At 37.6% G+C, this 17,627-nt stretch overlaps 1 protein-coding gene across 1 annotated transcript in view; it reads right to left on the bottom strand.

Moving 5' to 3' along the window:
• The window catches only part of PXDNL (peroxidasin like), a 522,967-nt gene that overhangs the window by 329,067 nt on the left and 176,273 nt on the right, over nt 1-17,627 (bottom strand). The window contains exon 2 of the mRNA XM_045075802.1: nt 5,596-5,667. Coding sequence (XP_044931737.1) covers nt 5,596-5,667 — 72 coding nt within the window. The remainder of the gene's footprint in view (nt 1-5,595; nt 5,668-17,627) is intronic.

Raw genomic sequence — 17,627 nt, 5'->3', positions numbered from 1 at the left:
GCCATCTGCAGAGGCTCTCTTTGCCTGCTCTGGGTAGTGTTTGGTCCTTGGTCTGAATGGGGCAAGTTTTAACTAGGTGTGAAGTGGTTTGCTTGTGAAATGAGACCTGACACTAACCCCATCAGAACTGAAGCCCTGTAGAACTTTCTGGTCAGGAAATGTGGTATAGGCAGGGACTTGTGCTGGTCTTCTGGGGGAGGGACACTCTGCACTGGGACTAAGGCAAGTTTGCCTGGGAAGGGCAGTCCTGTAAGAGTCCAGGGGGTGGTACTTAGTGTAAGCAAGTCAGGTAGCCAGTGTGGCATGTTACTGCTTCCCACCAGTGGTTCTGTGTTTATGCTGAGGAGCAAGGGAGGGAAATTGTGCTGGCCTATTTCCCTGTTCCTGGAGAGCCATCTCTGTGAATGTTGCCTCCCAGGGGCACTATCCAAGATGAGTGAATAATCTCCCCACTGTGTGCTCAAGGTGTTCTTCAGATCACTCTGCCCTGGGTTGTTTGCCTGAACTCTCTCCATGAAAAGGGAACTGCCCTCTGAGCTCTATCCCAAAGCCTGCTGACCTTTTAAACTCTAGGCTTTATGCTTTGCTGGTTGCAAGAATTCACAAAATTCAGCCCCTCTCATTTTCTAAGCCAATTTTTCTCCCTGTGCTTTCTCCTGTTTGCTTCTCTCTCTCTCTCTCTCTCTCTCTCTCGCTCCCCCCTCCCTTGCAACCACATCTAGCTGTGTAATTCTAACTGTAATAGCTCACAGGAATATAGTTTGTTCTATAGTTAATTTTGCATAACTTTAGGTTTACAAAGACTTGATTGTCTAGCAGGTTTAATCTTTTCATCCTTTTTTTCAATTGTTTTTACCTCTTTTTAACATTATTAATTATTACATATTCATTATACCCAATTTGGAAAAAAACAGAAAAGTAAATAGAAGAAAAGAAATTATATACAATTTTCCCACCAAAATACTGTTTACTTATGCTATCAATTTATGGTGAATATTTTAATGACCTCTAGAGTATACCACTTGATATTTTTCTATAAAAAAATGAAAATATTCATGTACCCACCACACAACCAAGAAACCAAATAACTTCAACATCACAGAAAATTCCTTCATGTACTCTTCCAGCCAGTAAACCTCAGCTTCTATCAACATAGAAAATATTGCATTTTGTTTGACCTGGTTTTGAACTTTTTATGAAAGGAATCATAACATGTATGCCCTCTTTTGTGTCTAGCATAATTCTCCCAAATTTCATCTGCAAGATTCATCTGTGTTTTGGCATGTGGTTGTAACACATTCTTTTTATTTACTCTATAATATTCCATTTTGTGAATTTACGGTAATTTACTTATGGATAATTATGGCGTTTCTCCAGTTTTCAGTATTACAAATAATGTTTCTACCAAGTTCTAATACATAACTTTTGAACTACATATGTACTTCTTTCTGCAGATTTTATGCTTAGGTGTGCAATTTCTTAGTCACCAAATCTACATGTAATTTTAGGGGATACTGCCAGTGTTCTAAAATAACTGAGCCAATTTACACTCCAGCAATTTATAAGAGCTCTATCATCTCATTATAAGTGAGTGTTTTTTGTTGTAATGGAGGTGTGAGGTATCCTATTGTCATCTTATGCTGCATTTCCCTGATGCAGAGAGATGTTGAATACATTTTCATGAGTTTATTGGCCACTTGAATATTGTAATTTGTCAAATAGCAGTTCCAAGATGTTACATTTTTTTAGTTGGGGTTTTGTCTTTTACTTATTGATTTGTAAGAGTTCCTGATACAAATCCTTTATTGGATATACATAATTGTAAATTTCCCAGCCTGTGGCTTCTTTTTTTATTCATAAAGGTGTCTTTAGAAAGCTGAAGTTCTTAATTCTAATGAAATCAAATTTAACAATCATTTACTTTAGTATTACTGCTTTTTTGTGTTTTCTGAGAAATATTTATCTGTCCTAAGGATATGAAGATTTTTTCTGTTATCTTCTAGAATCCTTATTATTTTTATCTTTTACACAATCTATGAACCATCTAGAATTGATCATTGTATGTGAACCAAAGTAGTGAAATAGTGCCATAATCTATCTTTTTCATCATGGATAGCCAAATAACTCTGCACTATTTGCTAGATAATTCTAATTTCCCCACTGCAATCCAATACACATTTGTGACATCTCAGGTGACCATTTACCTATGGGTCTATTTCTGGACTCTTCACTCTGCTTCATTTGTTCCTTTGCCATTGAATCAAATCCATACCTGTAATTTCTTTTATTTACAATAAATCTTGATATCTAATCTAAATCTTTCTACAACATGATTTGGCAAATGGACAGAGAAGGAAAAGTTGCACAGAGGTTTGAGTCAGCTCAGTGAGCTTCCTTTCTTTCCCAGATTTTAGCTACTCAAGTCCTGGCTGCCTTCTGAAGACATCTGAACTTTTTGCTTTTTGCATTTTATTCAGATCTTTGGATTTTTTTTTTTTCATCTTAATGGTTTGTATGATACTGGCTAGATCAGCATAAAGCCATGTGTGGTTATTTTTTCATCTTTAAAGCAAGTTACAAAGTAAATAAGAAACAAAGTCATCCAGCCAACATCTTATTACTGGTAATGGATGGAAAGTGAAACCTAATCTACATGTTTCTATTATCCCAGAAATTAATGCCTGTTTTAAATGTTTCTGTGTATCTCCAACTAGAAAATTATGCTAATGTTTACAACAGAAAATTTTCTTTCCTTGCTATATCACAGAATAAAATAAAGACAAATCAAATATCTTAACTAAAGTTATGGCTACTTACAGAGTAACACCTTTGGCAAACCATTAAACATCAATCCTTCAAAGTCTTGAGAGAAAAGAAAACACTATGCCAGATCTTTAAATAAAAACAAATAAGTGAAATAGTGACTGTTGATTTATCAACATGATAAAAAGCTCTCATGAGATGAGGCATAGTGAAGATTTCTCATCACATTATATCAAACATAATATCATACCTTAAAATTATATCTTATTTGAGAAATATTTTAAATGTTGAGATTTTCTTACAAAAAATGATAATTTGGTACTGTAAAAAAAGCATACAAGGAGCTCAGAATTATACCAGCCAAAAGGTTTATTTTTCCCTAACTTTCATGAATATACCGGCATAAGTATAACTCTGTTGGGTCCTTAGAACTCATTGAGCAATTAGGGTTTCACCACACTGGTCTAGCACATGTTCTCCAATCCCAGCAGCTTTTCAGTGTCCCATTTCTGACCTCATTCCTTTCCCTCTTACACAACTTACTACTTAAGTGACCCATCATCTGTTATTCCAGGGAACTAGCCTTCCTGAGAGCTATCATGAGAAACCATATAGCTCAGCAGTTAACAGATCAATGTGTGGGTGAATCTTGACTCTGCCCCTTTCTAGATGTATGAATGGGGGTTAATTACATGACAGTTATGAATCTCAGTTTCCTAATCTGTAAAATGGAAATAAGAACATCTATCACACAGTGCAAAATGGAGTGAGAAATGGAGCTAATGTACATAAAACAACCAGTATAGAATGAGGCTTGTAATTAACACCACAAATGGTGTTATTTTTCATCTTGTTTTCATCTTGTTAATTTTTCATCTTGGTTTTTTCATTAAAATATTTAGACACAAATTAATAATAAGTATGGCTTCTACCAAAAGAGGAAATGGACTGTTTATTAATAACTGCAGTATTATGAGCTATAATTCCAAAATGTGGCCAAACTACAGTAAAGATCATCATTTTGCTTCACTCTTCAAAAAACTTTTAAGTGGCAACTGTATTGAAAGAAGAGATTTGATAACGCTTGGTAATATTAACAATTTGATAAATTAATAAGATATTTGGTTTTCTATCATCTACTTATCTCAGTAGATAGCAATTGAATGCTTCAATGATAGTGCTCCCCAAGTGCCAGACCCCCTAAAGATGCTCATTAAAATGCAAATCTTTGGGTCCCTCCTTAGAAGTGTTAAATCAGAATCTTTGGGGAAGAGAACTAGCCATCTTCATGGCCAAAAGCTCCCCAGGAAACTTTTTTACATATTATGGTTTGAGAACAACTGCTGTATTGTTAAGTAAGAAATAAACTTTGCAGTTTTTACTTTCTTATGTTCTTATATCACCCCAACCAGAGATACTATGATAAAGTATGTGTATTCAGGCATCAATTATTGGAAAGAATCCAGGTGGGAAAAATACAAGTATAAAGTTATAATTTCAACCCTGAAGTTAGAAGAACTGGCTTGGCTATAGCACAGTGATAAATTCAGCTAGGTTGAAAATACTATTAACTTGATTACAAAAATATTATGTCAAGAAGATTAATATACCCACATAGTTCTAAAAACACTGAATATTCTTAACTTCCAGTGATTTTTCCCTATGGATTAATCTAAATGCAACATAAATAATTTTAAATATAGAGCAATGTTAGTACCTGTAAGCCCCCTATCATCATCTCTCATATCATTCTACTCTCTTCCCTTATAGTAGTTGCCATATTTTTATTACGGGTTTTACAGTTTTAACAGCTGGGTCTTTGTTTATGGTTCATCCACAACGTCAGACTATCTGCTATACCATAGCGAGGACCTGTGTATTTTGGTCTGGACCCTAAGCCAGCAAACTGCTAAGCAGACCACAGATAATAAATATCTGTTGAATGAGTAAAATAAGTGTTTTAGACTTTGAAAATTTTTATCAGATCTTAACCATGAAGTTGTAACTTTTCCTCTAAATACATGATTTTGTGGTATTTGTGGTATTACAAATAAGGAGATCCAGTGGCATAATGGTGAAAGCATGGATTTCATAGTCACAAGACCATGAATTTTTATTTATTTATTTATTTGACAGAGAGAGAGAGATCACAAGTAGGCAGAGAGGCAGGCAGAGAGAGAGGAGGAAGCAGGCTCCCTGTGGAGCAAAGAGCCCGATACAGGGCTCGATCCCAAGACCCTGAGATCATGACCTGAGCCGAAGGCAGAGGCTTAACCCACTGAGCCACCCAGGTGCCCTAAGACCATGCATTTTTATTACATGCCTATTGCTTTGGCTATAGGATCCATAAAGAAAGTATTTAATTATTCTTTTAGTTTCTTCAACCATGAAGCTTTCTAAACAAATATAATATAAAAGACTACTAGATGGGGCGCCTGGGTGGCTCAGTGGGTTAAGCCGCTGCCTTCGGCTCGGGTCATGATCTCGGGGTCCTGGGATCGAGTCCCGCGTCGGGCTCTCTGCTCAGCAGGGAGCCTGCTTCCCTTCCTCTCTGCCTGCCTCTCCATCTACTTGTGATTTCTCTCTGTCAAATAAATAAATAAAATCTAAAGAAAAAAAAAGACTACTAGATAAGTAGGACTACTTCCCAGATTCAGAAGGTAGTAAAAATATAGGTAGTGGAGAAAAGCAGAGAATTTCTGATTACAAGAGCACTAACAAGTTTCCACTCCCATACTAGTTATCTTTAGTCTCCAAATGACTTTTCATGGCAATCTGCAATCCAACTAGATTATAATTTTAGAAAACTCACAGATAACCATAAGTACTCACAGAGTGTTCAAATTCTTGAGTTTCTTGAAGGCACTCCCAGGAATTTCTTGTATTCTGTTAAACCTCAAGTCTCTGCGAACATAAAAAGGAGAAATATTATAATATTTATGATTAATATTTATATGATATATTTATATAATATATTATTATATTATATATTATATTATTTTTTTAATATTTTTTTTTAATTTTTTTATTTTTATAAACATATATTTTTATCCCCAGGGGTACAGGTCTGTGAATCACCAGGTTTACACACTTCACAGCACTCACCAAATCACATACCCTCCCCAATGTCCATAATCCCACCCCCTTCTCCCAAACCCCCTCCCCCCGGCAACCCTCAGTTTGTTTTGTGAGATTAAGAGTCACTTATGGTTTGTCTCCCTCCCAATCCCATCTTGTTTCATTTATTCTTCTACCCACTTAAGCCTCCATGTTGCATCACCACTTCCTCATATCAGGGAGATCATATGATAGTTGTCTTTCTCTGCTTGACTTATTTCGCTAAGCATGATACGCTCTAGTTCCATCCATGTTGTTGCAAATGGCAAGATTTCATTTCTTTTGATGGCTGCATAGTATTCCATTGTGTATATATACCACATCTTTTTTAATATTTTATCCATTTATTTGACAGACAGAGATCACAAGTAGGCAGAGAGGCAGGCAGCGAGAGAGGAAGGGAAGCAGGCTCCCCGCTGAGTAGAAAGCCCCATGTGGGGCTTGATCCCAGGACCCTGGGATCATGACCGAGCTGAAGGCAGAGGCATCAACCCACTGAGCCACCCAGGCACCCCTATATATTATATTATTAATATATAATATAATATTTATGATTATTATTTCCAGAAGTCTAAAAACTAATTCTATTTTTATAAATAAATTATGGCACTGAAGGACTAACCACGAGACAGAATTAGGTACATTATGCATAATTGTTAGGTACATATGTTGTTTATAGCAGATTATGCATATCAGGTGCTATATGCTAGTCTAAAGACACCAGAAAAGTGCAGCTAGTTACAGATCTCTTAAAAGTGTTAAAAGCAGTTACACCATTTCCATTTGTCCTATTTGTCTGGCACTAAAACAAATTCTGTATATGGCAACATGCCAATTGAGCATAATAAATTTGAACAATATTGATAGGTCAGATGTCACTTATCAATTCAACATATCATCATTACTTGGGTTTAGGCAAAATTATTATTAGTTAGTTATTTTTTCTTAATAGTCCAGGAACATAACGGCCTTCTAAGGAAATATTAAAAACAAACAAACAAACAAAAAAATTAGTGTAAGAGAGGCAGCCAACATTCTCTTTCATCAATTAATACATTACTTTATTCAACATTTAAATTACTGAATACCAACTACATTGCCACATAAATAATAGGAACACAAAGATGAACAATATATATGGTCCTTGCTACTGGGCAGGCACAGTTGAGTTGAAGATTACAAACAAATAATTACAGCACTAGTATATAAAGTATCAGTGGTACAACAGAGCAACAAATAAAATGTTCTGCACAGATAGCCAACTTAGGTATTGGTCTGCCTAGACCCTCTTTCAGTGAGAGAACTCACTTCACTGCCTATGATTTTGGTGGAAATGTCAGTCATGTGCCCTTCAAGAGGGTGACTAAGGCCAGACAACTGTCTCCTTGGACACACTCTTTCTTCTGTGGGGAGTATATGACTCAAGCAAAGCAAATTGGGGGCATTCATGAGCTGCTGAATAAAATAGTTATGCTCTGTGTTTGGGATCAGAGATTATGAAAAATGAGTATCTATGACCATAAGTGTCCAGACTAGAAAATAAAGTCAACTAGAGACAAAAAGGTGAAAATATAGGAGAAGAAAACAAAGCCCTGCATCCAGCTATTCCTGAGATCAAACTTACCTCCATCTTTTTAGTTATCTAGGCAATAAACTGTAAGTTTGATAATTTATTTGAGATGAGTTTATATCACTAATGTAGGGATCACAAGAAAAAGATGAAAAAATTGTTCGGAAATAGGAGACCCATGGGCAATGATATTGCAAAAACGTCACAGAGCATTAGTGTGTCAGGAAACCCAACAAACACAAAAGCAAAAACAAAAAAACAAAATATGTACTCCCCCTCAACTAATTCCTCAAAATAAAAATTTTCACCACCATAAAAAGTAGTACTATTTTAGAATACTTGACTCAAAAATCTTTATAAGATTACCTTAAAATTCTATCAGTTTATATTTCTCTTGAGTTGACTTGGAAGGATATTGCAATTTTATGGGAGCTTTTTCAATTAAAATCATTAAATTCTGTCACCAAGAAAGAAAAAAGATGCATGACATTTTTTTAAAAGGTATTCAATCAAAATAACTCATTGTGACTATACGTCTTTGTAAGACGGAATGCACTGCTTAAACATCATGCATTGTTATTTGGTCTGTACTATATTTTTAAAAGAAACTTTATAAATTATATGAAATTCTCAATATAGACCTACAAGGTATAAAAGAAACTTTATAAATTATGTGAAATTCTCACTATAAACCTGCAGGAAATAACGTTATATAAATCCAAATACTATAGGCCCTTCGTTTCCCTTCAAAACAGAAGCTTCAAATTACAGAAAAGACTGTCTTCTCACATCAAACCATAAATCCTAATAGTCCTCCCAAATTGAGCTTCTAACAATACAAGGGAGTAAATATAAAAAGATAAATCACTTTCTTTTTTAAGGCTTTGAAATTTTTAAAAAATTCAGAGAAGTACAAATAAGAGTATTCTTTATTATCCATATCCAGAATTAACAACTGCTTTCACTTGATATAGTTACTTCTATTCACAGTTCCACACATTTTTATTTTGATTATACAAATCACATGCAAAAATATATTACAGGTGAAGTAAAAATCTCTTTTAACCACTACCTTAATTTTAGCTATGTCTCCTTCTCAAATATAACCTCTCTCCTGAGTGTGATGTTTCTCTTTAGACACACAAATATATATAGGTATATGAATATGTAAATAAAAAAGTAAAATGTATACATATAAAAATATGAAAATAAACATAATAGAAGTAAATATAGAATAGTGTTTTTAAATTTACAGAAATGGAATTAAACTTTCTATGGTTTTTAAAACTTCTCTTTTTCCCCCTCTACTGCATCTCTTCTAGGTCGTTCTTGGACACATAAAGATCTAGATATTTATCCTCAACTGTTCTATAATATTTCACTATGCAGACACAGTTCTTTTATATATCCTCTTACTGACAGTCATTTTGACTGTTATCAATCTTTTGCAACATTTACAAATAATATTTCAATAAACTTGCATACATATCTCCTTGTCCACTTGAAGAAATATTTCTCTGGAACGTATTTAGAATTAGGATTGCTAGATCACAATGTATGCACATCTTCAGTTCTACAAAATCATGCCAACTCTGAATTCATTTTCAATTAAATAATACAGTAGTAATACATAATATATGTAATTAAAAATAATGCAAAAAGATGGTTGAACTAATCACCACATTTTAAATTTAAACTTTTCACTAATCAATTTAAGAGTAAAGGTATTAGAATGGCCAAAGTTAGCAAGACAGGAAACAAAGTGTATTGGAGAGGATGTGGAAAAAGGGGAACCCTCTGACACTGTTGGTGGGAATGAAGTTGGTGCAGCCACTTTGGAGAACAGTGTGGAGATTCCTTAAGAAATTAAAACTAGAGTTTCCCTATGACCCTGCAATTGCACTACTACTGGGTATTTACCCCAAAGATACAGATGTAGTGAAAAGAAGGGCCATCTGTAACCCAATGTTTATAGCAGCAATGGCCACGGTCACCAAACTGTGGAAAGAACCAAGATGCCCTTCAACGGACGAATGGATAAGGAATATGTGGTCCATATACACTATGGAGTTTTATGCCTCCTGAAGAAAGGATGAATACCCAACTTTTGTAGCAACATGGACGGGACTAGAAGAGATTATGCTGAGTAAAGTAAGTCAAGCAGAGAGAGTCAATAATCATATGGTTTCACTTATTTGTGGAGCATAACAAATAGCATGGAGGACATGGGGAGTTAGAGAGGAGAAGGGAGTTGGGGGAAATTGGAAGGGGAGGTAAACCATGAGAGACTCTGGACTCTGAAAAACAATCTGAGGGTTTTGAAGGGGTGGGGTGGGAGTTGGGGAAGCCAGGTGGTGGGTATTAAGGAGGGCACGGATTGCATCGAGCACTGGGTGTGGTGTAAAAATAATGAATTCTGTTACGCTGAAAAGAAATTTAAAAAAAAGAGTAAAGGTATTAAGTGTGTTGGTTATCAAAATTCCCTTTGTCTTCACTAACAAGCAAGAATAAGGTTCCTGCCACAGAGTAGTGTGGCAAGTTGTCCACTGTCGCAAGGGTTATTTAGGGGGCTGTGAGATACATGATGCACAGTTCTCACTGCTCAAGTAGCCACAGAGAAGCAGCTTTCCAGAAAAGCAAAGCACACTTAAAGAGACCCAAAGGTTATTTCCCCCTTAACTTAAAACTCTTAAAAGACATATTTAGATGCACCAAAGTTAGCATGTTAACATTCATGTTCTTTGTCAATATATTCTACCACATAAACTTGTGTAGTTAGGCAGATTATAAACTAAAACTCTAAGGAAAGACTTCCCTTCCTAGTTTTAATTGCTGCATTTTAGAATTGTATATGGATTGCTGAAAGTAGTATTTACCATACCTTTTCATGAAATTACACTAAAAGATCATCTGAATTCAAATGACCACCAAATTTGGATCATAGTACCTTCTTTGTAAATAAGTTTATCCAAAAATAATTATTTATTTTCCCATATTGCCTCTATTATGTTCAAGATGGATCACTAAAATTTCACCCACAGAAAATTTGTCATTTATATAAAACTTCACTTAGCATTATTTGTAGCATTATTTTTTCACTCTTTGCATAGAATTATAATTTAATTTTTATATATCCTGCACAATTCATCCCTTTATGATATATGTAATATTGATAAAAAATATTCATAAAAATAATTATTATGTAGCACAATTTTCATCCTATTCACTTTTCACTGGAATTCAATTTGGAAACAACTTTAGGAAAAGCAGCAAGATGAAAACTGAGCTCATGGTGCTTACTGGCAGTGGTCAACATGAGTTTGTCTGTTTATCTGTCTGCCTGGCCTGTCTGCCTACAGCTCAAGTTGTTAAAGCTGAAGAAGAAATGTTTAATGATTTTTATGGTGAGAAATTTGGAATTGATGTTTTTAACCAATAAGAGATGGGTTTTAGTTCAAATTTAATCCAAAAGATTCTCCTTCCAAAATGAGTTTTAAATGATTCCTCCATTGTACACAGAGGGCAGAGAACAAGCATGGACAGACAGCAAGGTGAACTAGCCTTAAACAAATTAACATAGCTCAGGATCATGTTATTTAGTTCCTTCATGGAACAGGGCACAGCACGCCCACATCACCGCCCATTACACACCTTCTGGGTGGGTTAGATGGAGCTATACTATGTCTGTGTGGAAAAATCCAGAGAAAGATCTCACAGAGTGATAGAGATGTTAGACCTTTCCCAGAGGTTCTGAGGTTCCCAGTATATTTTATAAATGCCAGACATAGGGCACATTTTTTGAAAACATTAAACAAGTGGGTATTTAAACATAAAAAATAAAATTGTAATTTGTCCACAGATGATAGTCCAGTTTAAGTTATAAGACGAATTCAATGCTCTTAAAAAAACACTATCAGCCTTCCCCTGGCTAAATGCATAGGTCATTGGGAGAGAATATCAAAATCTAAATTTGAGATCTTGAGTTTAAGACCCAAGCTACACAGATCATCTGTTCCCACTGTGGTGGGGACCACCACTACAATAAACCTGTAGACCATCTCAAACTAGGGCACTATTGGGAGGTCTACAGGTTTATTGTGAGCAGATGCCTGAGCTAAGGGGGCCCATGCCTAGCCATTTTAGCTAAGAACCTGGCACTGAGAGAGCAAAACAAATAAGGGAAACTCTCAGAGAGCACCAACTTAACAGGCTGATTTCTGTCTCAGTGTGCTACTTGTTTCTTCATAAGTGAAAAATATTCATTCTGGCAGAAAGCCTATCTTCATGAAAAAAAGATCAAGCAGATCTGTATTTGAGCCGAAAGCATTCTTGTTGAAGGCGGGGATGCAACTAAGTCACTGCAAAGTCAAAAGCATAAAACTGCAGAAATAACGTAAGCAGGGTCTTGTCTCCCCTGGCTTCCGGGAAGGGCGGGAGGGAGTAAGATAACTCCTGATAGCCCGGCCATCATCTCTCCCAGGAGCGCACACTTGTGCACTCCTTCCTCTGTTCTGTCTCTGGAGTCGAAGCCATTTGCGTGCTCTGCTCCCTGCAGCCAGGTTCCCTGTTGTTCTGATCCTAACTGCTAGAGCGTCCCAGCCTCCATCTCCTTTCTCAACTGCTGTTCCTTGTGCCATCTCCTCATCCATGGGTTCTAAACTGTCCAGACCCTGGAATCAGGGGAAGAATGTAACAGATCTCTCCACAACTTCACCTACCGCCCTAAAACATCTTTCTTTTTCCATCTTACAGCTCTTTCAGAATAGGAATTGGAAAAACATTTTCCAGGTGAGGAAGAGCAGCTGGAGGACACCACCGAATGCATGGCTTGCCTGATTTCCAATCATGTTCTTTGGTTCTCTCTGATCTCATGTTCATTTCCCTCCTACCAAGGGTCAAGCAGCCAGAGCTTGAGTCTATCTTCTGTTGCTGTTTGTCTGGCTTGATGTTAACCTGTTATGAAGGGTAATTTATGTCAACTTGACTAAACCATGGTACCCAGATTTTGGTCAAGCACCAGTCTAGATATTGCTGTGAAGGTATATTTTTATATGTGATTAACACCGAAATCAGTAAACTTTGAAAAAGCAGATACCCTCCCTAATGTGAACCCTAAAATGATCATCCAATCGCTTAAAGTCTTTAAGAGGAAAAGACTGAAGTGTTTGAGAAAGGGGGGATTCTGCCTCCAATGCCCTTCACAACTGAGCTGCAAATCAACTCTTCCCTGGGTCTCCAGCCTGCCAGCCTCCTCTTCAAAATTCAGACTTGCTAACCCCCACAAAAGCATGAGCCAATTCCTTAAAATGAATCCTTCTCTCTTTTTTCTTCCTCTGTCTTAGAAAGAGCCTATTGATTTCCTCATTCTATTGGTTAAGTTTCTCTAGAAAACCCTACCACACCCAATATGACCCTGGCAAAAGTGGAAATGACAGTGTTCATTCATTCCTTCATTCAGTGTAGTTTTTCAGAAGACATGGCTCACACTTGGCCAAGTGCCATCCTTTGTAAGGGAGAGGCAAGTAGTTTCAGTGAATGAAACAGCCAGGGGTAAGAAGGGGTTGAACCCCTGGCCAGGGAGGCTCAACAAAGTTTTCCAAACCTGTATGGAAAATTCACAGTCACAGAAGGGCCTCCCAAGTTCAGATCTGCATCTCAGAATTTTCTGAGGAGAGTAGCTCTGAGGAGTCTGAACTCCTGACAGGTGCTGCTTCAGAGAAAATCATCACTAGCTGTACGGAGACCACCAAGTAAAGAGCACAAGAAAGAAAGGGCCGGTCTCATGTGAACATTGCCTGGGGTTGGTGCTGGGTAGATAGTACTGGCATTTTTCTAAAGTATCTATACATAAATCACAATACTATAAAGCCTTCAAAGAAGATATTAGAACAACCTTATAATAGTTTTTCAATCTACCTTCTTTATTTTGCTCTTCAATGAAACTTCCAGCCTAGCTCCACACTATTTTCCAGAAATGGATTATAATCACTTCTCAAACTATGAATTAAACCAAGCTGGACTTGTTCACAAAATCCCCAGGATGAGGAAATCAGTTAAACAATAGCACTGGTTTAAATCAATTAAACAATGGCACTGAGAGCCATCAGGTGCTCACAGAAAGTTAAAATTGGAAGGTAACAAGGGAACATACACACAAAAGACTTAGGTTGTGCTTTTCTCTAATTTCCCAGTTTCTTACAAGGAACAAGTATGCTATTATAATCTTGAAGAACTTGAACTTTTTAAAAAGAAGTTGTCTTACAGATTAATTAGTCCAACCTCTGACTCTATGTGTAAGACAAGAGGGAAAAGCAAAAGGGAGAGGAAAGAAGTGGAATGTAAGTACATATTCATCCTGGCTAAATCTTAACATTACCTTTTCAAGGCAGTTGTTAATATGTTGATTTCAGAATTGGAACTTTTCATTCAAAACATTTCACTCATCTCAAAGCAAAGCAAGTGGCCATGGGGAATGGCTCTCAAGTGTGTCTGCTTACAAAGTAGGTACTGTCTACAGACTCCCACCTAACCTTAAACTCCTCCTGAGGAAAATAGGCCTAGGACAATGGAAGGGCACATTCATCATCTGCCAGCCACAGAGGACCAGAGGTTGTATCAGAAAACAGTCTTCCTGATTCTCATTTTATTATAATTTCCACCTCATTATCCTAAACCAAATTCCCACTTCCCTCAGACAGGGCAGTTAGCATTTCATTTAAATCCTTTGTCTTCCAGAGGTTACGTACTTGGTTAGAATTAACAAATACCCCATGCTTGCACAAAGGAGCTAACAATGAAAATGTCAATGGAAGGTGTGAACCAGTCCAAGGTAAGTCAGTATGAATTTGAGTGTCCAGCTGCATCACTGAGGTCATTAAAAGCATCCAAATATAAAAGAAAGCGTTCCTGTCTGTGGAAACCTAAAGAGAACAGACAACCCGACAAAATAGTTCCAGACTTTTTTCTTTCTTTGTGAATGTGGTCCTTCCAGCAGATGTCACTAAAGAGCAGGCCACTCTTCTAGGTTAAAGAAATGATTTCAAGGGAGATGAGGTGGTTTAATATGTCCTAAATTTCACAGTACCAGGAGGACTAGACTATAGGCTTAATAGTGTTCCCTGAATCCCATTCACTTGCATGTGAAAATAGCAGTCAGCAAAAAAGCTTCACTCTGAGGTGATAATATACCACATTGCATAAAATAATGTTTTTTGATACAAAAGTTGGGTATTTATCCTTTCTGATGGAGGCATAATACTCCATAGTGTATATGGACCACATCTTCTTTATCCATTTGTCTGTCAATCTGAGCGTTTTGAAGGGGCGGGGGGTGGGAGGTTGGGGAAGCCAAGTGGCGGGTATTATGGAGGGCACATATTGCATGGAGCACTGGGGGTGGTGCATAAACAATGAATCCTGTTACACTGAAAAGAAATTAAATAATAATAATGTTTTTTGAAGAATAAGAAGCTGTGACTGAATCTTCACATAAAACTCAAATGTAACCTCTTGAATGTAAAGACATTGCTAACTTTGTCATTTGAGTGAAAATATATTTCAAAATAATAAGATTTAACTTTTTAAATTAATTACTTAGCATAATTCATACTATTAGGATCATTATAATACTATGCAGCAATATTAACATTTCTGTCCCCTCTTTTCATGTTAAGCATGGCTTATCTGAATGTCCCTGTGCTTGGGAGAGTGGCCAACACCATTAGATCCACCATTAGATCCTGCTAGACAAGTATGCCACATGAGCCAATAAACACAGTCTGAAAGAATATTACAGAAGCCCTGAGATCAGACTTGGCTATGTTTTTATCTTGGATTACATTTATCTTGTTTGTCCTTCCCGTTTCTTACTATTAGGTTGCTACTTTGTTCTGGGGTTGTTAGAAAGATCTCCTTTGACCTGATTCTCCACCATGTATTTGATGACCAAGGGCTTGTCAGGGGTGAGATTCATTTCCAGGATGCACTGTGCCACAGGATAAAGTTGATCTTGTTTGCATGTCACATATTAGTTCCATAACTCCCCATACCTCCCCGTCTCTCCTTAGGCACACTGGAGTGAAATGGGCCAAACTTTTTAATCACATATTGGTCACATTGTTTCATAACTCTACATATGTGCACTTGCTGTTCCTTTGTTTGGAATGCCCTGTCTTTTCTTTATCACATGTTCAAGTATTCTCCAAGACAACATGCAAATATCACCCCCATGATAAAACTACCTTTGAAGCAGCCTCACAGTTGTTCAGAAGGAAGCACACATAGCCAGTAATAGCAGCTCTGTCACCTGCACTGGCTACTTGGGTGTCCCTCATCATCAATATCAACTGCCTTCCATGATGTAATGTTGGGATGACCCTCCAAATCCATCCTTTATTTCCTCAGGGAAACATGCTCTCTGGGGTCCTATGTGATCCTTCAAGGCATTTGCAATGGGAGGCAGTTTAGCATTGTGATTTGGAGTGCAGGCTTCAGAACCAAAGAAGCACACTGAATTTGGTCTTGGCCACTCCCCAGCCATGTGACTTTCGACAGGCCCATACTCTCTCTCTGGGGTTCCTCATCATAAAATGTTGATGATGTTACTCAGCCCATTGTATTAAATATCATAATTCAACCAAACCATTTAGAGTAGTGCTTAGCATGTGGTAAATGCTAGTAGTTGTAATATTACCACCGCTAGTAGTTGTAATATTACCACCGTCAATAAAATTGTTATTATAGCATTTTAAATACAACATTGTAATTTTCTAATTATAGTGTCTGTGCTTCCCACCCAACACAGATAAATTGGGAGCTTCTTAAGAGCAGGAAATATGTTTGTCATCTCTGTATACATAGCATAAAGTTTGCTATAAAGTACTTGAGCATAAGTACTGAAAGCATTTAATAGTAATAATCACAATAATAATAGTAGGATGAATCAGCTATGGTTTACAATAGGCAATATAGGAAATACTAGAAATATAAAACAAATGAAAAGTGAGGTTTCAGTTCAGCTGCATATAAGACACTCATCAGTAAATGAAAAATCAACCTTTGTAAATATTAGTGAAAACACTCTTATTCAAAACCCATTTTGCAAGGGGAGGAGTCAAGATGGTGGAGAAGTAGCAGGCTGAGACTACTTCAGCTAGCCGGAGATCAGCTAGATAGCTTATCTAAAGATTGCAAACACCTGAAAATCCATCGGCAGATCGAAGAGAAGAAGAACAGCAATTCTGGAAACAGAAAAACAACCACTTTCTGAAAGGTAGGACCGGCGGAGAAGTGAATCCAAAGCGACGGGAAGATAGACCCCGGGGGGAGGGGCCGGCTCCCGGCAAGCGGCGGAGCAACCAAGCACAAAATCGGGACTTTTAAAAGTCTGTTCCACTGAGGGACATCGCTCCAGAGGCTACCCGGTGCAAAGCCCACACAGGGTCAGCGTGGCCTCAGGTCCCGCAGGGTCACAGAAGGATCGGGGGTGTCTGAGTGTCGCAGAGCTTGCGGGTATTGGAACGGGAAAGCCGGCTACAGAGACAGAGCCGACAGTAAGCTCCCAGCTCGGGGTGACCTTGAACCAGTCGCAGGCTTGGTGAGCTCGGAGCGGGGCCGGAGGTCAGGCAGACGGGAGTAACTGGGCGCGGTTCTCTGAGGGCGCACTGAGGAGTGCGGCCCTGGGCTCTCGGCTCCTCCAGGCCGGAGACCAGGAAGCCGCCATTTGTATTCCCGTCCTCCGGAACTCTACGGAAAGCGCTCAGGGAACAAAAGCTCCTGAAAGCAAACCCAAGCGATTACTCACCCCGGCCCCAGGTAAGGGCGGTGTAATTCTACCTGGGGCAAAGACACTTGAGAATCACTACAACAGGCCCCTCCCCCAGAAGATCAACAAGAAATCCAGCCGAGACCAAGTTCACCTACCAAAGAGTGCGGTTTCAATACCAAGGAGAGCAGCAGAATTCTAGAGGAGGAGAAAGCAAAGCGTGGAACTCATGGCTTTTTCCCTGTGCTTTTTTTTTAGTCTTGCAGTTAATTTAATTTTTTTTCTTTTTCATTTTTTGGTTTTTTTTTTCTCGCCTTCGGGTAAATTTTTTTTTTTAAGTATTACCTTTTTCTTTTTTAACGATTTTTTACTAGTTTATCTAATATATATATTTTTTCTTTTTGATATTTTTCT

The sequence above is a fragment of the Mustela putorius genome, unplaced genomic scaffold, assembly GCF_011764305.1.
Source record: "Mustela putorius furo isolate JIRA1106 unplaced genomic scaffold, ASM1176430v1.1 tig00000151_pilon_pilon_pilon, whole genome shotgun sequence".
Lineage (NCBI taxonomy): Eukaryota > Metazoa > Chordata > Mammalia > Carnivora > Mustelidae > Mustela > Mustela putorius.
This window is presented reverse-complemented; position numbering and strand designations above follow the sequence as displayed.